This window comes from Microtus oregoni, unplaced genomic scaffold, assembly GCF_018167655.1.
Source record: "Microtus oregoni isolate MIOR12 unplaced genomic scaffold, Mior012 000020F_ref0000438, whole genome shotgun sequence".
Taxonomy (NCBI): domain Eukaryota; kingdom Metazoa; phylum Chordata; class Mammalia; order Rodentia; family Cricetidae; genus Microtus; species Microtus oregoni.
The window spans coordinates 5617455-5641301 of record NW_024543079.1 but is presented as its reverse complement, the minus strand read 5'-3'; the positions used below and the strand labels follow the sequence as shown (position 1 = coordinate 5641301).

Here is a 23847-nt window from a genome sequence, read left to right as displayed (position 1 = left end):
CTATGCTCACAAAATGTATTTCTTCTAATTTGCTGCTTCTCTCAATCAGGAGGTGCACCCAGCTTCCGCCTTTGTCCCAGATCAGATGTTAAACCTGGTCAAGTTTTCTTGACCCTTTCCCAGGTCCCAGGAAATCTCTCTGCAAGGCTCCATAAAACTGGGGGAAGCGGTGTGTTCTTGTCTGCAGTCCCAGCACTCGGGAGACTGAAAACAGAAAGAGGACAAGCTCCACCGGAGCCAGAGCAAAACCTTGTCAGAAAGAAAAAACATTTAATTCCTGGGACTCACACGGTGGAAGAAGAGAATGGATTCAGTGGATCCCACAAATTATCCCTCTTCCTGTGCGCCCTGACATACATATGCTCCCACAGACACACATGGCCGCCCCGCTTCTCTCTCCCCCTGCCTCTCTTTTCCTTCAGACAGAGGCCCCTCAAATTCCTCGCCTCTCTTCTATTCTGCCGCCATCTCTGGCATAGCACCAAGTGATGAGCTGAGTTCAATGCTAATTTATCCCTTCTCGGATGTGCAACGAGGGGAATTACAACATCTACTCACTCCGCGAGCCAGTCTGGAGATTATCGAAGATGATGGATGTCAAGGGCCTGGCACACAGCTAGCACGCAAATGATTGTTGCTGTCATCTCTGCTTATTACTACCATCCTGTGGACAGTGCTTCGCATGCATGCTCTAATTGAATCCCTGCATTCAGGCTTGAGATATACAACCGGGAACGGGCTGTCATTATCCCACAGAGAAGTTAAAGCTCAAAAAGACCGCGAGTGGGTTTTTTTCCCCCTAACATCATACATCTGAAAAAAGAGAAGTGACTGAAACTTGGATATGTCTGGACTTAAAACTTTGTTCTTGCTGTGAGATGCATGTCTCCTTAAAATTACTTAAAACACAAGTTGGAAAAACGTTCAGTAGGCACAGTCCTTCTATGGAAACAAATCAAAGTCTTACAAAATGTCTTCATAAAATGGTGGGGATTATGAAGATCGAAACAGTATTGTGTACCTTTGGGCTGTAGAAATGCAGATAGAGTTTCTTGTTAATATTACAGGTTTTATTTCTGTGGTCTGGAGGCCACACCTTTCTAGATTGCAGAGTGTAAGAAAGTGCAATGGGTATATAAAACACTGGAAGTCAAAGAGATCGGTGAGCCCATGATTCCTCCATTCTCCTTCAGGAGACATCAGGGTACTTTAGGCTAAAAGTGACATTCCCTGGAGGAGGGAGGATGTGAACAGCTTCTGTCAGAGAATGTAACTGTGGTCTCGATCTAGTTTGTATTGATCAGTGCTTGCATCCAATTCACCTCACATATTTAAAGGGTGGTATTTGTTCACTATCTGTCATTTTCTTTCTATCTTTTCACTCACCATGTGTTTCCCACATCTGAGATAATACATAAGTGTTGTAGGAGGCCACTGTGTTAAAGTTAAAACCTTCCTTTTGCCGGGCGGTGGTGGTGCATGCCTTTAATCCCAGCACTTGGGAGGCAGAGGCAAGCAGATCTCTGTGAGTTCAAGGTCAGCCTGGTCTACGAGAGCTAGTTCCAGGACAGGCTCTAAAACTACAGCAAAACCCTGTCTCGAAAAACAAAAACAAAACAAAACAAAAAAACCCTTCCTCCTTTTTATTTAAGCAGAAAGGGGAAATGGTGTGGGAAGTCCTTCTGTATATGTGTTGCTTTTATAGGTTAATGAATAAAGAAATTGCTTTGACCTGTGATAGGGCAGAACAGAGCTAGGCAGGAAAATCTAAATTCTAGGAGAAAGAAGGCGGAGTCATGAGAAGCCGTGGAGCCCAACCAGAGACAGACACTAGATGGAACTTTACCCAGTGAGCCACAGCCATGTGGCGATACACAGATTAATAGAGATGGGTTAGTTTAGGATCTAAGAGTTAGCCAGAAATACACTTAAGCTATTGGCCAAACAGGATTGCAAATAATATAGTTTCTGAGTGATTATTTTGGGTCTAAGCAGCCGGGAACGAACGAGAAGCCTCCCTTATCACATAAGCATGATGAAGGATGGTCTACTGTGGGGCCATGGTATACAGTATACCGTAGGGCTCCTATCTTGCTCGGCATTTGCTGCGGAGTTCAGATGCAGGTCCTTCAAGAGCAACACAAGTATGCTCTAGATAATGGGTTTTTATTGTTAATTTTTTTTTTAAAAATGAGAATTACTGGTTAAAGATGGCAAAATTACGGTGACAGCCCCCGATGTCTTTTCCTGAAAGTCAGAGCACACTAATGAAGTTTAGAAAGAAATTTCAGCCCTCCATCACACGTTCATTTTGAACATGGAATAGGAGGGTAAGAGCAACAATAAAATCCACCACAGAGGGGTGAGGCGTGGTACACACGGAGACCACAGAGGTGAAAGGGTCCCACCCAGGACCTAGCACACAGTAGGAACTCCCAAAGAAGCTCACTTTAGCAGAGGGACTGCAAAGTTAGAGTCAAGTTAGAAAGGAGGGTCTTGGTTGAGAGAGACAGAGAGAGGAGGAGGAGGAGGAGGAGGAGGAGGAAGGGCATTCAAAGGGAAGGGGCATAGTCCAGGCCAATTCATGGAATCAAACACTGGGGCAGGACCAGCTAGCAAGCAGTATGAAGGAAGCCCGAAGGATGCAGAGGTCATTTGAGGACCAACTCCTCACTCTAACTAGATCCTCCTGCCCCTTCCTACCCCGAGCCTCCTGTCCAAACCATCTCCTTAGGCCTCCCTCCAAGGCTGCAGAAGGCATGTGCCTGAGCTTTGGCTCCGACAAAGGCCCCATTCTCTCTGGCTGGCCACAGCTGGAGCCCATGTGTGGCTCCGAGCCAGGAGGCCTCGGTCTAGCCCAGCACTGGCATTAATTTGACATAAACTTGAGCAAGGCACCCTCCACTCCACAGCCTTGTGCTTCCTTTCAGTCAAACAGCAGTAATCACAGTGCCCTGTCCTTCCCTGGGGTGGCTCTGCTGAGTTGTGACCGATGGGAAACTTCCTTATGAATCACCATAAACACAGTCCCTGTGACTATTCCTGCCATTACCATCAGCATGGCTAGCCGTTGATTCACATGCCAACTGTCTTCCACTCCCTCTCTCCTCCTGCCCTTCTGGAATGTGACTTCAAAGAACAGGAGGTTCCCAGTGCTCATGCCCTTCCCTTCCCAGCTCCTCTCTCTCCTCTAAGATAGCCAGCCTCTTGCTGCCTCGTGTTGAGTCCAGACCCCTCCCTTTTATCCCAATTCTGACTATTCCCCGTTTCCTACCACCCTGGTGAAGCAAGGAGAGCCCTGGACATGAAGAGTGAATGGTTTGGGACCTGTCTTCCCCTCTCTCACCTCAGTTGTTTCCTCTGACAAGGAAAGTGGACATGCTAACCTCACAGTATTGCCTTACATGAACTCCCGTAGCAATCCAATCCCTGAAAACAAGACAGGCCCAGGACACTCATGAGACCTTGGCTGGCTTGACCTCTTCCATCTCTTCTCTTTGGACAAACCATTGCTTCTTGGCTGCTCTTAAACTTTTGTTTTTTTGTTTTGTTTTGTTTTTGTTTTTGTTTTGTTTTTCGAAACAGGTTTTCTTGTGTAGCCCTGACTGTCCTGGAACTCTCTCTGTCGATCAGGCTGGCCCTGAACTGACTGATATCCTCCTGTCTCTGCTTCCCGAGTGTGGGACTAAAGGCCTGGCTGACTCCTCTTACATTCTAAAAGCTCCTGGGAAAACTGAACACATGCCGTAGGTCTCACAAGTTAACAGAAGCTGAATAGCTGGCGCCTCTCCTTCCAAAGCGAAACGATAGAAGACCAACGTTGAGAAAGTGTGTACGCTTAGGGGGAAACGGAGCAGGCATGAAGGCTGTTTCCATCTTAGAATCACCTGTGACTTCTTCCCTGGCCCACCGACCTTGCCGCCATTCTCAAACCTTTGGTATTAAAGGGAAGGGCCATCATCGGCCCAGGCAGCAGATGCCAAGGGCCTCCTGCGAGGGCTCGGAGTTACAGTTCTACAGAACTTCAGGCGCCATCCTGTGGCCACGAGGGAGATTGCAGAAGTAAAGAGCTGGAGAGAAGAGAGGAAAGGATCTAGCTTCCTCCTTTCCTCACAGACCCCATCGGGAAGTGCCCTATTCGGGTCTCACACCTCCGGAAGTCTTCTGTCTGGCCCTGAGTCCTCTTAGACAAGAACCTGCGTCCTCTAGGGCTCCCTTTCTTTATCTTCAAACTTGAGGGATTAGGCAAGGTGAGATCCAGGTGTCATGCCAGGTGCTTAGTTTATCTTCTCGTGGTATCTAAGCAAGCTCAGATCAACCCAGCTTCTGTGCCCAGCTGCTCCTGACCCACATGGGCAAACACGGAAAATGCAGCCACGTGGTTTAAGGTTTGACACGAAAAGTCTCCTCTATCCCCCTTTCCTGCCCTCTGCAGCATTCTCTCGTCAGACACACTCTCTTTCTGTACAGTTCTCCGCAAGTGGACTTCGCTCCCCTCGAGCCTTGAGCTCCCCCAGCTCAAGGGCTGTTCTCAGGGACACGCGTCTCCGTCTCCACCCAGCCTAGCAGGGCGCCAAGTACGTGGCGCAGCCGCTCTGAAATCAGTCAGCCTGCCTTCAGCCATGGATGGTAGCAGAATCGTGTGTCCCTCAACAACTTCCACGTATAAATCCTGGGACGCTGTGAGAAAATCTCTGGCACTGAGCGACAAAGGAAACCTCTGCTGATATTTTGATGTAGAGGCATATCTGCGATTGTCAAAGTCACAGGGATATAATCACACACAGAGATCGAACTGTCCAGATCAGAGGGATGCAAGACTGTGAGCCAAGGAATTCTGGAGGCCTCTAGACTGCAAAAGAAAGCAGACCTCTCCAGAAGGAATGCACACCTGCCTCCCTGTCTCCAACTTTCGGTTTGGGGAACTGTAAAACAAGGAACTCCTGCTTTCAGGCTCCTCCGTTTGCTAGAGCATGCACCAATAACATGCCCGCTCAGCCTCTCTAGATATGCGGCTTTGGTGAACTGCGTGCCTCTATTCCTTCATGTGTATAATGGGAATGAGGCAGACAACATTTACTTATTAATTGGGGATATGGGTGTGGAGGTCAGAGGACAGCCTGCGTGCCTTGGTTATCTGCCTTTATCATGTGGGTCCTGAGAATTGAACTCAGGTTGTAAGGCTTGAGGGGTAAATGTGCTCGCCAGCTGAGCCATCTTAGATAATACTTACCTCACAAGGTTGTCTGCATAAAAGAGGATACCGTGGCAATGCTTGAAACTCACTTAAAACCATGTCCAAGACTGAACATGATACCAATTACAGTAAGAATAGTTGCTAACTACCATTAACTGAGAGCCTAAAATGTGTGTTGGACACAAGAGCAGGTGCCTTAGCCAAAATTCTTCTAACCACGTCAACCCCTTTGGGGATAACAACAAACTCAGAGGAATTTACCTGAAATTCACTCTGAAACCGAAAGCATTGTAAGCTTTCGTGTGTATCTGGGAAGTTTGTGTTCTTTGACGGTAGAGGGGTTTATGTTGTTTGGCTTTGTTTCTTAAGGGGGTGGGAAGGGCAGAGGGAAAGCCACAGGCTCAGCGTGCCACTGAGTGCCAGAGGCAGGCCCAATCCAGATAAAGCGCATCTCTCATGCCCCACTCGACCGAGGCTCCCACCTCCTCACCAAATCCCCAGCCAGGTCCCAAGCGGCCCTTGAGCGACATTTTTGGCGCCAAGAGACAGGAATAGCAAAAGAACGAAGTGATGGAGGATGCGGGACTCCTACTTGCTCAGACCCAAGGGTTCTCGGGGCACCCCCTCCTTCCCTACGTCCTGCATAACGGGCCATCTGTTCTGGGCTGAATAAACAAGGAACGGGAAGCGGCGGCCGGGCCCCCTGTCCCCAGCCCCCGTCCTGCACAATGCGCCTTTCTCCGAGAGGACGCCCTCCGGGCGCCTGCGAGCGAGCTCCATCTGAACTCCCTTCCCCCTGGCGGGGCAGCAATAGCCACAAACCGACGCAGTGGAAACCCGTATAGGCTTTTTTTTTTTTTTTAAGAAAACAAAACAAATTTAAAAAAAAGAAAAAGAAAGAAATCCAACAAAGAACTGGACTCAGCACGCGGCGAGGGCATGCGAGTGTAGCGTGTTTCCCCACCAGCACCTCCCCATCTCATCCCACTCCAAATCCGGCTTCTGGTCCAGGCGAGGCCAGCTCGAAGGCAGCGCTGGGGGCCCGCCAGCGCCCCCTCCCGGACGGTTCATGCCGCGGGGCACGGGTGCTCGGACGGCAGGCGACCTTCACTTCCGGCTAGCCAGCTGGTTCTCCAGCTCCTCCAGGCGCTCTGTCAGCTGGGCCAGTGCGCAGTTAAGGAAGATGTGGGCTCAGAGATTCTCTCACCTGCCCTGCAGCCCGCGCCTCCAGGCCCAAAGGATATGATTCTGCGTCAGGCTCTCAAGCGCTCCCAGCGTGCGGCCCTGGAACTCCACGAGACTTTCGCATTCGCAGGGACTCCGAAGTTCTGTCCCAGCGCTGATGCCCTCCTCTGCAAGCAGAGCACCAAGAGTCAGGAGAGTGCGCCAAAGGAAGCCCTTCGGTCTGAGGCCTTGACCTTCTGATAGATCTCTACCAAGTCGATGGTTGCGAATATACAGGCTTTGGATTCAAACCTGGCTTGAGTTCCAGCCAAGGAGCCCAGAAGTCCTGGGGAAAACTCAACCCCTGTAATCCTCAATTCCTGCATCTGTAGAGAGAATCTAGTTTACCCACTGGTGGTTGTGAGGATTAGACTATTTGTGTATGTGTACAAATTCTGAAACCCCGGTGCTTTCTGGGATATCCACGGAGCTTACTAGAATCCAGATTTTGATTCATAATGAGGGTCTGTATTTTCAATAAGCTCCTAAAACATGCGGATATTAAAGTCTATGGATTTCACTTTGATTAGAAATAATCTAGAGGCCAAGCAGTAGTGGCGCACCTCTTCAATCCTAGCGCTAGGGAGGCAAAGGCAGGCGGATCTCTGTGAGTTCGAGGCCAGCCTGGTCTACAAAGCAAGTTTCAGGACAGACAGGACTGAGAAACCCTGTCTCAAAAAAAAAATAAATAAATAAAATAAAATAAAGACTCCAGAGTGACAAACACTCTCCACACGAGATATAAAAAAACAACAGGAGTGTTCCATATCTGTCACACCCGATTTGGTAACCACAAGTCACCTGGAGCTACTTAGCCCTGGAAATGTGGCAGCTGCATCTAAGTACTCAGTTTGTGTTTTATTTACTGTGTTCAGTTGTAATTCATTATACACAGAGAGCAACTGAAAACCACACTGACACAAAGCCTAAAGCCATGCCAGGCACAAGCCAACCCTGTACTGTGTATTTTAAGTCAACCAGCATTCCTCAGACTGTAGTCTGTGGACAAGCAGAAGAGCATAACCTACGAATAAACATATGTTTTGTCCAACCCTACCCCAGACCTACTGAGTCACGGTGAAGCCCAACAATATGTGATTCCATTGGTTCTGAAGAAAATAATGTTTAAATTAAGGATCCCATATGTCTCCACATGCATTTCAGCATCCAAGAGTGGAGTACAGTTTTTCTTAACGGGACATAAATAAAATGATGGTGAATCTTACCAGAGATAGCGACACTGTAAGCCCATGTACGTGTATGGTGTGTGTGTGTGTGTGTGTGTGTGTGTGTGTACATGCCACAGCACTCCTGTGGAAATCAGAGATCAACTTTTGGGAGTCAGCTCTCCCCTTCCACCTTGTTGAGACCGGGTCTCTGGTTGTTTCTGCCCCCCTGTGTACACTCAGGCTAGGGTGTATTTCCAGGCTAGCTGGCCTACAAGCTCGCAGGGACTCCTCCTGTCTTCCCCTTCCATCTTGCTGTAGGGATGCTGGGTACAGGTGCGACTGTATCACACCTGGGTTTTTGTGAATGTGTTCCAGGACAGAACTCAGGTCATCAGGCTTGCATGGCAACTGCTTTTACCTGTCGCGCCACCTCACCCATCCCCATTCTCAATATTACAGGTAATAAAGTCACTGGCACAATTCTTGGCACTCGCCCTCCCTATAAAGTTAGCATTATGACTCCCATACTTGGCAAACTGCGTTGTGTCATATTACTTGATGGTCTCAGGAACAACCCCAACAGGATTGCCTATGGCTTTAGAATCGTAGCCACAGAGGGTCACGGAAGAAAGAGGATCAGACCAGGCCATACTACAGCCAGCCAATGAGGAGCCTTACCCAGAGAGCCCCAACTTGCCTCAGAAATCTAAAGTTGGCAGTAACTTTGAGCATCCTTCCCCTTGCAGAAAAGGGTGAGGAGGGGAGAAGGGACTTATCCAGAATCCCCTGCAAATGACAGGGTCAGGACAGGAAAGGCCCTAAAGCCCAGTGCTTCCAAAACACCTTAGTTAATCATTAGAGTTGATTACAGAGACTCTGCTCTGGGCACAGCCCTGCTGAACTACCTCCACGGGTAGTGCCTGACACACTAGATGGAGAATCCCATCTTAGCCCTGTGTTGGACTCTAAAGACCCTGGGGTCAAAATCAAGACCTCCCAAGAAACTCTGTCCCTTATAAGGTCCAAATGCCACCCCCTACCCCCCCCCACACACACACACAGGTACATCTGAGTCCGTATCCCTCAGGTACATTAGAGTGGTTGCATTTATGGTCTGTGTCCCCCAGAAAGCTCAAGCTACTGTGTTAAAACCCAGTCCTGTCACTTTGCCAAGTCCATAAAGTTGAACTCCAACAAGTTGGAGGGCTATAGTTGGTTCCACTTACCTATGCTGAATTTGGCTTGCTTTTTACAGTTTTCTCCCGGGCTGGAGAGATGGCTCAATGGTTAAGAACACTGGCTGCTCTTTCAGAGGACCTGGTTCAATGCCCAACACCTACGTGGTGGTTCACAACTATGTGTAACTCCAGTCCCAGGGAATCCGACCCCACCCCCACACTTCTGGCCAACACAAGCACCAGGCACATATGTGGTGCACAGACATACATGCAGGCAAAAGACGCACATAAAAATGCAATAAAAATAAAATTATGTTTTCTCAAAGTATTCCAAACACTATTAATTTGAGCAACAAATCAAGAGCTTCCTTGATTCTGATGTGCACCCAAAACACTTGCGGGTCTGACTCCTTGTCTGGGGCCTACGTTTCTGACAAGCTACAGTAGGAGACAGGCCTCTGCTGATCCGGGCTTAAATAACAAGCTCTGTGTAGAGAGCTGTGACAGCTGAAGGGTGTGTGAAGTGCTGAGGACAGGGTATCTATGGGAGGCAGGGCAACAAAAGACCAGAAGGCCCAGGGGAGATGCGCTCACCTGGGCAAATGCTGCCTTTGAGATTCTCCAGCAGGTGAGTCATGGTGCCAAAGTCGGGAGAGTAAGACACATGCAGCTCGGATGGTTCGGATGCGATCTCGCGCAGTTCTTCCTCCACCGCCTTACCCACGCCCACAGCGTACATGACGATACCTAGAGGGCCCAGGCACTCAAGAGGTCTCCAAGCTTCGAGAAAACTGCTTCCCGGCCGCCCACTCCAACCCCACCCAAGTCCATCCCTTGCCAAACTAACCTTCCTCTTTTGCACGAGCTGCCCACACGGAAATGTCGTCCTGAGAGCGGCCATCAGTGAATACCAAGCCCACGCGAGGCACATTAAGGTCCCGAGGCCGTGCACCCTGCGCCTCTGAGAAGCTGTGCTCCACCATGTGGCGCAGCGCCAGGCCAGTCATGGTGCCCCGCTCCATGTACTCCACAGCCAGGACTGCCTGCTTCACCTCTGCTGCGGTGCCATAGCGGCCCAGAGGGAACTCGGTGCGCACCCGGCTGGAGAACTGCACCAGGCCAATGCGTGTGCCTTCGGGGGACACGTCCAGGAAATCCACGATCTGGTTCACAAAGCGCTTCACCAGCTCGAAGTTCTGTGGGCGCACACTCTTGGAGCCATCCACCAGGAGAACAAGATCCACATGGCCCTCCCGGCACCCTGCCAAGGAGAAGGTTTGGATGGAGGGGTCAGGTCCTTGATCAGCAGAGCCACATACTCAGCCATATTCACCGCCAGTGTTTATTATATAATGCATGCCAGTTATGGGTCCTGCCCTGCGTGCCACTGGTGTGTTCAATCACTGCTACCATGGTTACACCATCCTCTTTTATATGACAGACTTTGATGGGTTAGTGCTTAGCACTAACCAAATGCTCTGCTAAAAAGCATTTTTTTTAGGCCGGGCAGTGGTGGTGCACGCCTTTAAACCCAGCACTCAGGAGGCAGAGGCAGGTGGATCTCTGTGAGTTCAAGGCCAGCCTGGTCTACAGAGCTAGTTCCAGGACAGCTAGGACTGCTGCACAGAGAAACCCCATCTCGAAAAAAAAAAAAAAACAAAACAAGGAAACATTATTTTAAATAACCAACAGAAACAATACCACCACAGCTATCATTCATCGATGACCTAGTACCTATCTTCTGTCACAATTCTAAGCATCGTATCCGTATTAATAGCAATGACAAAAACACCACTTACTGGTGTTTACCATGTGTCAGGCACTGAAAACGTGCACTGTGTTCACTTTCTCCTTGAGTGTTATCCCGTTCTCTATAAACTGGGATTCAGAAGGATAAAGTAATTTGCTTCCATAGTTAGTAGTGGCAAAGCCAAGACTGGAAGGCAGGGTTAGCTAAACCACAAACTGCTGGACCTGATCCCTACATCCTTGCCCCCTTTGCTCTGAACCAGGAGATTCAGAAGTACCCCAAGGAGTTCAACAACAAGGAAAACATAATCCTGGTCCATGAGCTCAGGAAAGAATGTGACAGGGTGAGGCATGCCATCTGCTACAGCTAAAAAAAGTGCATCATGAAGGGACACAAGGGAGGCCAAGAGAGGATAAATCATTTTACCTGGAGAGGCTGAGAAAGGCTACACGGAGGTGGTGAAATTCAATTCAGTATTTGATTTGGATTGGATAACCGTGTAATTCAAAACTCATAGACCAGAACCCTTCCTCCTAACGAAATCATCTTTGGGAGGAAACTGGGATTAGACACAGACATGACAGTCGAGCCTTCTTGAATGGAATTAATGTCCTTATAAGAGTTGCCTGCCTTTTCCTTCCATCCATCATGGGAGAACACAGAGAGAAAACTGTCATGTATGATCCAGGAAGCAGAGTCTTACTGGACACACTATCTACCAGCATCTTGGTCTTAGACTTCTCAGAGCTGAGAAATGAACACTTAAGACACTGTTGTGGTTTAGATATGGTTTGTACCCAAGAGTCCATATGCTAGAAGCTTGGTCCCCAGTGTGGCAGGACAGAGTGGTGATTAAGACCTGCAGGGTCTATTTTCCATCACTATGACAAGAATACCTAGCATAAGTAACTCAGAGGTGAAAGGATTTGTTCCAGATCATGTCCATGGCTGTCTGGCTCCATGGCCTTTGACCTGGGGTAATGCTGACATCAGGAGAATGGTGGAAGAAAGCCACACCCTCCATTATAAAAGGAGAGACGAACAGGAAGGGACCGGATCACTCTTTAAACAGGACGTGGTGGCACAGGCCTGTAATCTCAGCACTTGGGAGACTGAGATAGGATTCCTGTGAGTTCAAGGCCAGCCTGGAATACTCATCAGTAGCTCAGTTGGTGGAGTTGCTGCCTAGTATATAACAAGTTCTGAGTTAGGTCCTGAGGCAGGAGGATTAGGAAGCTCAAGGTCATTATCAGTTGCGTAGCTAGTACAAGGCCAGCTTATGCTGTATGAAACCCTGTCTCAAAAAAGAAAGAAACTCTCAAAAGACATATACACTCCATGACCCTCTTTCCCCAGCTGGGGCCCAACTTCTACAGTTTCACCTCCCAACAGCCCCAAACTCTACTCCCATACTTAATCTATGCTTGGATTAATCAATTAATAAAGGCAAAACCCTTGTGATCCAATCACTTCCAAGAAGTCCAGGCTCTGAACATTCTTGCATTAAGGACCAAGCCTTTGATACATGAGTCCTGAGAGGAAACACTTTATATCGAAACCATAGCAGGCCTTCTGGGAGATAATTAGGTCATGGAGCATGCCCTAGGAAGAAAGTAATGCCAATATCAAAGAATGGAGTAGGTCTCAAGAGACTAGCTTAATGATCCTGACAGCGAATCGTTACAAAGGACAGGCAATCTCCTGTATTTGATCCCTGGTACACACATGCTCCTCACTCTCAAGATGGTCATGTGGCCATCACCAACACTGAGATGTTGATACTATGCTCTTGGACCTACAGATTTGAGTTCCATAAGCTTTGTTCTTTATAAGTCGCCCAGCGTTGAGCAACACACAACAGCACAGCCACACGGCAACCTGAATGTCACCCGGTGTTGAGCAACACACAACAGCATCGCCACAGAGCAACCTGGATGGACAAATGCACTCTGACGACGAGGAATTTGCCAAGGCAAGAAGAGACATTCTAGAAGGTTGATGGAAGCATGTACAAAGGAATGGGAGCTGGGAAGCTCATGCTACATTTGGGAAGAAGTAGGCCAGTGTGACTAAAAGGTTCAAGTGTAGCAAGAGATGGGCTAGAGTTGACTAAAGCGAGATTGTAATGAGCTTAAGTGATACCTTCAAAACTGACCTCAGCCCACAACGAGAAACGAGAATAATAATATATCACGGTGCACTTCACATTCTTACATGGAACTAAACTGCTGCCTCATGAAGCAATACTTGCTTTCCTAAGACCAGGAAACCGTTTTCTCTTCTTTCCCTTAAATGCTGATTTTAACCCACTAATTTGGTTTCATTATCCATTAATGTGGTTGTACCCAGCCCTGGAAAAACTCAAGGGAAAGGCATTTGATCTTTATTTTGTAGACACTGGTGAGCCACAAAAGGATTTTGAGTGAAGGAAGAATATGATTAGATACAGATTTTGAAATCAGCCTTGGCAGCAGGGAAGAGGACTGGTTGGAACAGAGCTGGGAATAAGCCCATCCCCCCGCAGACAGACATCCACACCACATCTTTGGGGCTATAACAAGGGCATTGAGGAGGTCAGATTGTAGGCAATGGGGCAGAAGAAGACCCTCTGCCTATAACTCACGGTCGCAGCTCTTGCCATCAGCCTGAAGTCGCCTCCCCTCAGGGCACAGGCAGCGGAAGGAAAGACCCTCACTCACACACTGGAACTCACAGCCGTGATCCACACCATTGCAGAAGTCCCTGACTTAGAGGAGATACCAAGCAGAAAGAGTCAGGTTAGACCCCAGCACCTAGAATCACCTCCTATTCTCTACAAATCTGAGAGACACCTCCTCACCCCGACAGCTCCTCCCATCAGGCAGCAGGTCGTGGCCCTCTCTGCAGCGGCACTGTGGCCCCGCTAGGGTGCTCACACACTCGTGCTGGCAGCTATGGTTTCCAAAGCTGCAGTAGTCAATGGCTGAAGGAAGGAAGAAATGGAAGGATATCACTTCTGGGTGAAGCCAGCGGGAGCCTCGGTCTAGCACGTTCACAGGGTTGGGTGAGCAGGGCTTACTTACCCCTGCAGCTCCTCTGGTCCTGCTGGAGTACAAAGCCAGCTCGACAACGGCAGAAATAAGAGTCCAGGAAGTTGACACAGAGGTGTTCGCAACCGTGAGTCCCTTCTGCACAGAGGTCCATGGCTGGGAAGAAGATGGAGTCATCGCTCAGGGCTGTATTTCACAGCCGGGCCGCACAGCCTTCAGAGGAGCTCTTTAACAAAGCCTGGGGCTGAGCATCAAGGAGATGGCGTGGTCTGTGAAGTGCCTGCCGCACAAGCGTGAGGACCTAAGTGTGTCAGGATCCCCAGCATCCACCCCAGCATACACAAAAGCTGGGTATGGTTGCTGTAACCCTAGCTCTGAGATGGGCAGAGACAGGCAGATCTCCAGAGACCACCGGCAAACCATACTAGCCAATGGTGAGCTCCAGCTCCAGTGGGAGGACTTGTCTCAAAAAAAAAAAAAAGAAAGAGGAGCTGCCAGGCAGTGGTGGTGCATGCCTTTAATTCCGGCGCTCAGAAGGCAGAGGCAGACGGAGCTCTGTGAGTTCAAGGCCAACCTGGTCTTCAGAGAGAGAGTTCTAGGACAGCCAGGGCTACACAAAGAAACTCTGTCTCAAAAAAATCTTAAAAAGAAGAGAAAACAAATAAATAAATAAACAAAGTTTCAGGAGATCACTCCATGGTTAACACAATATTTGCCTCACAAGCCTATGACCTGAGTTCAAAACCCATTTCAAGTCCACAGAGTTGTCCTCTGGCCTCCACATGCACACTGCCACACACACACACACACACCTGAACTCACACGTGATACACACTAATAATAATCAAAAATTGTTCGATAATAATGAAGTGAGGAGTTGGGGGGAAGATACTTGACACTGACCTCTGACCCTCCACAGGCATTTGCATACACATACACGCACCAAATTTTTTTAATTAAAGAAAAAATGCTAACACCCATGCCTTGCCCTACCCCAAAGGTCACAATTAATTAGTCTGGTGTGCTTTCCAGAATTTGTAGTCCTCTTTCTACAGGGTTGGGTGACATTTCCCAGAGCCAAAGGGCCCACTGCTGAGTCCAGTGTGTGGAGGACTGCAGTAGGAGGCCATTGTTCATTTCCTAGCCATTTAGACTCCCAAAATAATCACACAGAAACCATAGTACTTGCAATATTATTTGGCCAATAGCCTAAGTGTATTTCTGGCTAATTCATATCTTAAATTAATGCATCTCCATTAATTTACCTGTGGCTTACCAGGTAACGTTCTGGCATCTGTCTCTGGCAGGACTACATGGCTTCTCCTGACTTCACCTCCCTTCTCCCAGCATTCAGTTTAGTTTTCCCCACCTAGCTCTGTTATTCCCTGCTCTGCTATAGACTCAAAGCAGTTACTTTATTCATTAACCGATGGTATTTACAACATACAGAGGGGAATCCCACATCAGAGGAGGATCCCATCCTCCACAAGCTCAGTGGCTCACAGCTGAGTGTGAGGAGCAGCATCTTCACCTGTCCGAGAAACGCGATAGGAAGAAGCTGTTTACTATTTCCTTCTGAAGGGGCAGAAGGGAGACCTGTTGCTGGATGGATTACTTCGACGGTTTGGATATGCAAAGGTGGCCTAGATCTGAACTGGGGAAAATGGTGAAATTTTGGGATTCCTGGAAAAGGGACTTCAGGGGACAGGCGGAGAAACGTCACAGATAGGATGAAGTTTCGTAGCCCTGTGGCCTAAAGATGGCAATGGGGAAATCCCTGTAGTAGGATAATTGAGGGCTTCCAGGAACAAGGGCATCTAGTGGCAATTACAAGTAATGTTTTTCTTTGTATGTTTGAGTTTTACATTACTCATATCCCTGCCCACCTCCACCTTTTACAAAATGGACACGTGTACACGTACATATGAAAGCAGAGCCTTCTGTGCACATATGTGTAAACTGAAGACTGTAACAAGGTGAGCACATGGGACTAAAATTTGGGAAAATATCATAAGTAAAAAGAATGCAGCAAGGTGAGGCACAGTGGAGCATATCAGTTATCACCGTACTCTGAAGGTTAGGGCAAAAGGGTCATAAACTTGAGGCCAGCATGAGATACATGAGTAAAGGAGAGGTGGTGGGGACAAAAGAAGAGGAGAAGAGAAGAGAAGAGAAGAGAAGAGAGGAGAGGAGGGGAGGGGAGAAGGGAAGGGAAGGGAAGGGAAGGGAAGGGAAGGGAAGGTCAAAGGAAGAAGAGGAAGGGAATTAAACAAAAACTCAGAGCAGAATATAGCTACCAAAATGCACGTTCTAGATACCTCAGGGAAAGAATGTTGACAGTAATCAAATAAGGTGCATATCAAACCTTTTTAAGCTTGACTTTTGAATATTTGTGTGTGTGTGCGCGCGCATGCGTGCTGGTGTGCACAACTGTATGGCACTCAGATCAGAAGGGTGTTGGACATCTTCCTCATCGCTCTCCACCTATTCCTTTGAGGCAGCATCTCTCCCTAGACCTGGAGCTCCTGTTTTCTTGGCTACACTGGAGACCAGCAAGTCCCAGAGAGCTTCCTGTCTCTACCCACCTCAGAGCTGGGGTTACAGGCACTTCCCAGATGACTGTCTGGTCATGACCACTGAGATCCAAATTCCAGTCTTCATGATTATGTAGCAAGTGCTCTTAACCACTTTGAGCCATCTCTCCAGCCCCCCAAAACCTTTCCAAGTTTCTAAACAGAAGAAGACCCAGGTGGTATCTGGGTTATTGGGATCACATGACCTCTTTTTCCAGATTGTGAAGCTAAAACTGTGGAACTAGTTGCTGTGAATGTATGGAAGTCTCCTAACACAAAGTCTGATATAACTGGGACTATGTGAGTGGTAGAAAACACAGTCCCAGGAATACTCACCAAAATATGCTCATCACAAAGAAAAACCCAAATATTCATATTGTTTGCTTTAAAAAAAAAAGCCACTCACCAAAAAGGAAAAAACAATCATCTAACAAAGGTATCACACATCATAGCTTTTCAGAATTAAAGTGAAAAAAAAATAGTCAGGCAAAGATGGCACATGCCTTTAATCCCAGAACTCAAAAGGCAGAGGCAGGCGGATCTCTGTGAGTTCGAGACCAGCCTGGTCTACAGACCAAATTCCAGGACAGGCTCCAAAGCTACAGAGAAACCTTCTTGTCTCAAAAATAAATAAATAAATAAATAAATAAATAAATAAATAAATAAATTCACAGAGAGGAGAGGAGACACCACAGAGAGAGAGAGCTGAGGTGCAGAGGTAAGAATGAAGAACATTCAGGGTGAAGAGTTGAGAGGGCCGCGTAGCTGAGGATATCCCAGCGGTGTCTAAGTGACTAACTTGAAGGGTTGGACTTGGAGGAGACAGAAGAAACAAGTCTGGGAGGTGGATTGGAGACAGGTAGGCGATTGTACCAAACGGAGGAAAAAGGGTACAAAAACAACAATTAACTGGGTGGGGTCAAGACTCCTAGATCTGGTTCACCAAAGACTTGTGTGGCCCCAATTAATATCCCCTCTTTCTATGGCTTGTAAGATAAAGGGGGCATGCTTCTACTTCCAAAGGACTTGCCAAAATCGTTGTGATGCTGGGAAGGCAAAGAAGGTTCAGGAACAATGAGACCCCAGGATGGGGCAGTGCTCACCCAAACACTTCTTGTTATCTGGGGCTAGCTTGTAGCCAGAGTTGCAGGTGCAGTAGAAGGTTCCTGCAGCATTGACACATTGGTGTTGGCAGCCATGTCCCTGCTCAGCACACAGGTCCTTGCCTGAGGACACACAAGGAGAAAATCAGCAGAGAACAGGGGAGCAGAAGTGTCCAAGGAGAGGGCTCAATGGTAGGCAGCAGGGTCTTGAAGTAAATACCCAAGTCTGAACTTGGGTAGGCTATGGATTCCTTTCTTTGAGAGGGCCAGTCCAGGGGAGAGGGCTAGGGGAAGGAAGAACCTTTGAATGGTCTTAGAAAAGAACACTGCCCTCCATGAAGAGGGTCATGCAGGAAGGTGGAGAGGTACTAAATCACAGGAGATGAAATAGCTCAACGTGTGAGAACAAAGCTAGTGCCCCATGCCTGTAATCTCAACACTTAGGAGATGGATTCGGGAGGATCTGGAATTCAAGGTCAGCCTCAGCTTCAAATCGATTTCAAGGCCAGTCTAGGTTACAAGAAATATTGTAGTCATTTCCCCCCTCAAAACACACCCCCCCACAAAAGTGACTAAGAGAGTTCTCATAGCTATTGTAAAGGGGGGGGGGCTTAGAGTGGGAGGAATCATACTCCTGTGGGCAGAGCATGACTCCTGATAGCCAATGCTCTTAATTTGGAGGGTTGATGATTCTGTTTGTTTGTTTGTTTTTTGTTAATTAATTTGTTTTTTTGTTTGTTTGCGACTGGGTTTCTCTGTGTAACAGCTCTGGCTGTCTTGCAACCCACTCTGTAGACCAGGCTGGCCTCAAGCTCACAGAGATCTGCCTGTCTCTGCCTCCCGGGTGCTGGGATTAAAGGTGAGTGCCAATATTGCCCAGCAGTGATTCTTGTTTAAAAGACATTTTTGTGTTGGAGTTAGACATTCAGCGTGTGACACATGACGCAAAGGACATAGCAAGTCTCTGGTCCAGCACGACTGGCTGCAGGGTGTTGTGGGACCAAGTCTGAATTGTGATGCACTTTTCTGCAGACATGAACACCCTACTGTGCCTGGAGGGTGGAGTAAAGCTGAGGGGCCACCCCATAGAGAGTGATTTGTTTGTAATGATGCAAATTTGAATGTAGCCTCTGCCAAGCCAGAGTTCGCTCAATGCCCTAACTCACCGCACAGCCGGCCCTGAAACTGCAGGCCAAACTCCTGGATGAGATCGAAGGACTCCACCAAGAAGACATGCTGGTCCAGGGGCGGTGAAGCCATGGCGCGTAGAGAGCCCACGTCTGCTCGCTGCACTCCCACCGCGTAGATTTCAATGCCGCGGGCGCGCGCCTGCGCAGCCACTTCGGCCACTCGGTCTTGAGGTCTCCCGTCGGTCACGATGACCAAGACTCGCGGCACTCGCTCCTCAGATGGGCGCGCGCCTTCGGCCTCGCTGAACGCCACGTTCATGGCATACTGGATGGCCAGCCCGGTCATGGTACCCTGAGCCAGCGGCACTACCGCGCGGATGGCGCGCTCCATGTCCTCCCGGCGCGAGAATGCGCCCAGGGGAAATACACTCTGTACTTGGCTAGAATACTGGATCACGCCAACACGCGTGGCGTTCAGCCCCACGTCGAGGTTACGGAGGAGGCCTACTAGAAACTGCCGCATGGTCTCAAACTCGAAGGGGCGCACGCTACGGGAGCTATCAATCACGAACACCAAATCCAGGGGGCCAGTGTAGCACCTAGGACCTGCGGGGAGATGGGAAAGAACTCTCTCAGGTCAACTAAAGTTGATCTCTCAGGAAAAGCCAGAAGAAATGCTGTTATCGGAATGAAACAGCGCCCAGCATATTAGCCTAACAAACATGTCTTGGATACAGCCACTCATTCATCACTGACCCAGGAAATGCACAAGTTCCCTGCATACAGCTCTGGGGGCGGTTCTGAGTCGGCATTATATATTTGAGAAGTGGGCAAAGAGATGTCCCAATCTCCAATGCCTTCATGGACCAACCAGATATCATAAATGTATGAACTGGTTCAGTTATGCCTATGATATCACAAGCCTCTGTATCCCTGCTAATGTGGGTTGTCCCAGCTACATATTGTTATAAACCCAAATGGACTGGATGTTTAGCAGGTCATTTAATTTTTTTTTTCAGGAAAATTCTCAAATAGGGGTTTTTACGTGAAATCGCCTGATTTTTCCATATTTTCAATATACTTCAATAAACTGCAACACCAGATGATCAGTTCTGCATGAACCCAAAACTCTACCACATACTCCAGGTGTAGAAACAACAGGAGGGGTGAGGTGGGAAGCCCAAACCCAGCCCAAAGCGTCCCAAGGTCCTTGCTCCCCCCACCCCAGCAATGCTGGCTGGCAGTGGATGAAGGAACTGTTTCTGTACCCTTCCTCCCGTGATGAGGGCTGGGCCCCAGCTCACCTGCAGTCTGGAGCTGGATTTCCCAGGGCTGGAGAAAGAGCAGCAACAGAAGCAGTGGCCAGCAAAGGTGGCCTCTCATGGTGCTTGCAGGATGAAAAACCAAGGTGCCACAGCCTGAAGGTAACAAAGCGACAGTTTGACTTCGCTCTCTTTTCAGGGGTGTGCACTTGGTTTCTGTGTATGTTCAAAATGTCTTCCCAAGCATGGTTGCACACTCAGGAGGCAGAAGCAGACAGATCTCTGTGAGTTTGAGGGCAGTCTGGTAGACATAGCCAGGGCTATATAGTGAGACCTTATCTCAAAACAAAAGCTTTATAATATTTTTTTGATGTCACCACCCTGGGATTGCTGAAATTCACAGGTGAGTCTTAGTAGAAAATGACATTTTGCAGAACTACAAGACACCAAGTAAATAAAGAGTAGACAAAACATATAAAATTCAAAAGGGGATAAACGCCTTTATAAAAAGATGTTTTACATGTATTTTTATTGTGTGTGCATATACACACTACGACACACACAGAGGTCGAAGGCAGTTCGTTAAAGTCGGCTCTCTCCTTCCATTGTATGGGTCCCAGGATTATACCGTCCTGAACTCCGGTGGTTGGTCTTAGCAGCAAGCACCTTTACCCACTGAGCCATTCTACCGATCCTCCCTCCCCCCCCCCCCAAAAAAGCCTTTTCTCAATACCAGGTACAGCGTTAAATGAGTTCATTCGATGTGGCATTAACTCTACCCAGTTCTGACACTCGAGGCAGTTGTTGGCTTGGCTGCACCTATTCAGAAAAAGAGGTTTAAAGAAATTAAATGCTGCTAGCCAGCCTCGCGCAGCAGGAAAGTGGCCACACCGGGATAGAATCCTGTCTGTCTGGCCTGGGAATCAGCCAAGGTGCTCCATACTCTCTTCTTCAGCAGAGAGAAGCCAACCCCACTGAGAAGAGTAAGCCCTTTGGGATTCTAGGGTCTTTGTGGTAAGCCAGTGAGTGAGTGGGCCATGAACAAGAACTGCCTCCGCGTCTTTGTCACTCGCCTGCTCTAAGAAAAGGCCACCAGGGGGCGCCGCTGGGTCTGGCTTCTACGGCCGTGGGAAGCCCACATCTGCCCAGCAGGTGCCCCTGCCCAGAGCAAACAGGACGCTGGGGAGCCCCGGGACCTTGAAGATAAGGCTTGGACGAAATATATCCGGTGAGAGGGTTAGGGGGTGCAGAGGTGTGGAGGGTACCGAAGAAAGAGGCACTAGACGTGCCCAGAGAGCTGCTGGGGCCCCGACCGGCGGCCATGGACCCTATGGGGACAACAGGTGAGTCTTCACCCTCCTGCATAGCCTAGAGAGGTCCCCTGAGAATGAGAACACAGACACACACACACACACACACACACACACACACACACACGGACACACACAGGAGCACACAACACACACACACACACGGACACACAGGGACACACAACACACACACGGACACACAACACATACTGTACTAATGGAAAATGTGGGGCCCAAAAAGAGTGCCAGCTGAGCTCCAGACACAGAACTAAACCTAGGCCCCCCTCTTTTTCTCCAGAGTTCCCAGGTTCCCTGGCACCTAGGAATCACTAAACCTTTCTTCCTTTCCCTACCCACCCCCACAGGGGACGCTGAGCCTGCTCAATCCATTTTTCTGTCACTGTTTCTTGGCAAAGCAGTCCAGCGCCCCCTAACCCACCGCCGCCCCGCCCCCCAGTTCCTTGAATGGGCCCATTCTGAGCAAAGCCCGTGTGTCTCTGGCTCCAAACTGCCTTCCTTCCCATCCGGAATTCCTTTCCCTTCTAGTTTTCCAGGCAGGGTAGAACAAAAATCCCTCTGGCAGGGCCTGTCGTAGCAGAGTGACTGAGCTAGCAAGATATGTCAGCTGCTTGCTGGTGGAGGTAAAAGGAAGGGGCTGCCTTTTCTGGAGTGGGCCATAGCTGAGGCACCATCCGGGTTACCATCTGAGTAAAGGCCCACGGAGCCTTTGAGACTCTGTTGGCTCTTGACTGTGATCCCTCTAATCCTACTCTTGGCCTAAGTCAACATGTACTTGGTATCACCTCACCTGCACCCCGGAATCTTAGAAAGCCAAAGTAGCTACGGTCTAAATTCAACTGCCATTCCCCCAGACGAAAGTCGGTCCAGGGAGGGCCAAGGGAGTCACCACTCAAGGACTTACTTTGAAGTGGTGGTCCAGACTGCCACTGGACCCCAGTTCTCCTAGACCTAAAGAGTCAATCCTTACATTGAGGAGGAAGTTTCTCCCATGCCCTTAGGGAAGGGAAAGCGGATTCCCGAGGAAGGGGTCTATGAGGTCAAGAGCTGACCAGGAATGGGCACTTTGGGAAGCTGTTAGAACCTAGAGGGAGGAGATTAGAGAATGAGGGCCTATGGTTAGTCGGCCTTGCTGCAGGGGCATCGGAAACAGTACTGCAGGTTAGACGTGGGCACGTAGGCGGCTAAATACAGTCCCCCCACGGTTTTTTCCGCCGGCTTCCCTGCAGACCCTTCGGTGCACCCGGGCCCTTTGACTCACCTGAGCCTGCGGGACAGTTCAGAGGCAAGGCTACAGAGCGACGGGCCAAGCCTCCTAGGGAGTTGGACCAGGTAACGGCGTGGGCAGCTTGCCCTAGGTGGGGACTGCCAGACAGCTAGAGCGAGGCGAGGCGGCAGCTGCATTTAACCTGGGGCGGGCGGGTGGGGAGGGGGAGCGCGGGCTGCGACCCCTCCCACTGGCAGGGAGAGATCTCCCCCTTCCTCTGAGTACTGGGGCCGGGCAAGCGCGGTGCCCCCTTCTCCTGCCACTGTCGGAGCTGCAAGCTCGAGCTGCGGGCCGGAATTCGGCTACAGCTGGAGTCGGGGCGGCGACACTCCCGGCAGCCGGAATGCTCTGGAATCCTACACGAGACACTTCCCAGAGGAGAGCCCCAAGAGGCGGAGCGGTCCTGGCCGCCGACTGCCTGGCCTGGCTCGGCTTCCAAGGACGCGCCCGGTTCTTGCCCTCAGCTGTCCCTTCCAGGAGTGATGGAAGGCCGGGACTTGGTCCTGCTAAGAGGGTAAAAGGACTCAAAAGGACAGCCTCAAAGTTCTTAGCTCTCTTCAGGGCCCAACTGCTCATTTCCCAAATATCTCCCACCATGCTCCTTTTAATTGTGTAAGTTTTGTGAGAATCCATCCTCACCTGCTAAACCCTCAGACTGACAAGTAGCAGACCCCAGAGAGCTGGCCTAGCTCACCCTACAAGGCCAGTTCTTGACTCCCTGTATTCGAAGAACGGAAAACCCTCGTAGTAATACGCCAGCGGTATTGTTTGCCCATCAGAAAGACTGGGTTCCATCTCCATCCTACTAATGCGGCTTGGGGCCTCATTCACATCTACACCCATCTGCCTGCTGGAACTGCGCTTGTGCCCTGGACCTGGGGCCGGTAAAACCTGTTTCTTCTTATTCTTCTGGGGTGAAGGTTTAATTACCATTTCCACAAAGCCCACCTCCAGATGAAGACCAAATGTAGGGCTTTCAAATGCAGCTCTTCCTCCGTGGCCCCAGACTACAACAGCCAGGAAGTCATCCACAGAGTGCAGCACCTGGGTGATCGGCACAGGCCCTTGACCCGACCCCTGGGGGAATGGAAATCAACCCCAGTCTCCTGCTTCAGCCCACATAACCCTTGACTCTTCCAGTGGCTGGTTGTCCCATCCCTATTCCTAGGACACCCCCAGAGCACGCCACCATCCTGAGGGAAGGTGTGCGCACATGCCTGCAGCAAACATGTGAGCAGACTGTGTGGATCCTGCATGCCAAGGTGGCTCAGAAATCCTACGGAAACGAGAAGCGGTAGGTGACTCCATCCACGCCCAGGTCTCCGCAGCCTTCAGCCCTGTACACCCTTCCAAACCTCTCACCATTTAGCTGCTTTGACATCTTGGAGGCCTTAAGGCTGGCACCTCAGGTACTGGCCAACCAGAGTCCTGTTCCTCAACCAATAATAGCCACCAACTGTGATCTACAGCAGAATTTGACAGGGACTTTCAGATCCCCACATCCCCACACGTTACCCATCCATTCAGTTACTTATGAGGTCCTGTGGTCGCTGCTGGGCACTAAGCATCCAGCTGCACAAGACTGATACATGGCATCTTTACTCAAGTGCAAAAGAGACAGTTACCTCCCCACAAAT

General features: G+C 49.4%; 2 protein-coding genes across 3 annotated transcripts in view; one reads left to right on the top strand and one right to left on the bottom strand.

Annotated features, from left to right (window-relative positions):
* Positions 1-23847, top strand: part of LOC121460088 (recombining binding protein suppressor of hairless-like protein) — a 197603-nt gene that overhangs the window by 168672 nt on the left and 5084 nt on the right. The window lies entirely within an intron of this gene.
* Matn4 (matrilin 4) lies at positions 6035-22529 on the bottom strand. Of its 2 annotated transcripts, XM_041670226.1 has the most exons (12): positions 22205-22529; positions 20349-20434; positions 19658-19771; positions 18390-18959; positions 17224-17346; positions 13581-13703; positions 13358-13480; positions 13142-13264; positions 9616-10029; positions 9363-9515; positions 6442-6549; positions 6035-6363 (listed from the first exon to the last, which is right to left on the bottom strand). In XM_041670226.1, exons 1-12 carry the CDS (start codon positions 22345-22347, stop codon positions 6305-6307), a joined length of 2139 nt encoding a protein of 712 aa, XP_041526160.1. In that variant the 5' UTR covers positions 22348-22529; the 3' UTR covers positions 6035-6304. The 2 variants fall into 2 exon arrangements, with proteins under 2 accessions (XP_041526160.1, XP_041526161.1); XM_041670227.1 differs by lacking the exon at positions 20349-20434 and having other exon boundaries at positions 22205-22306.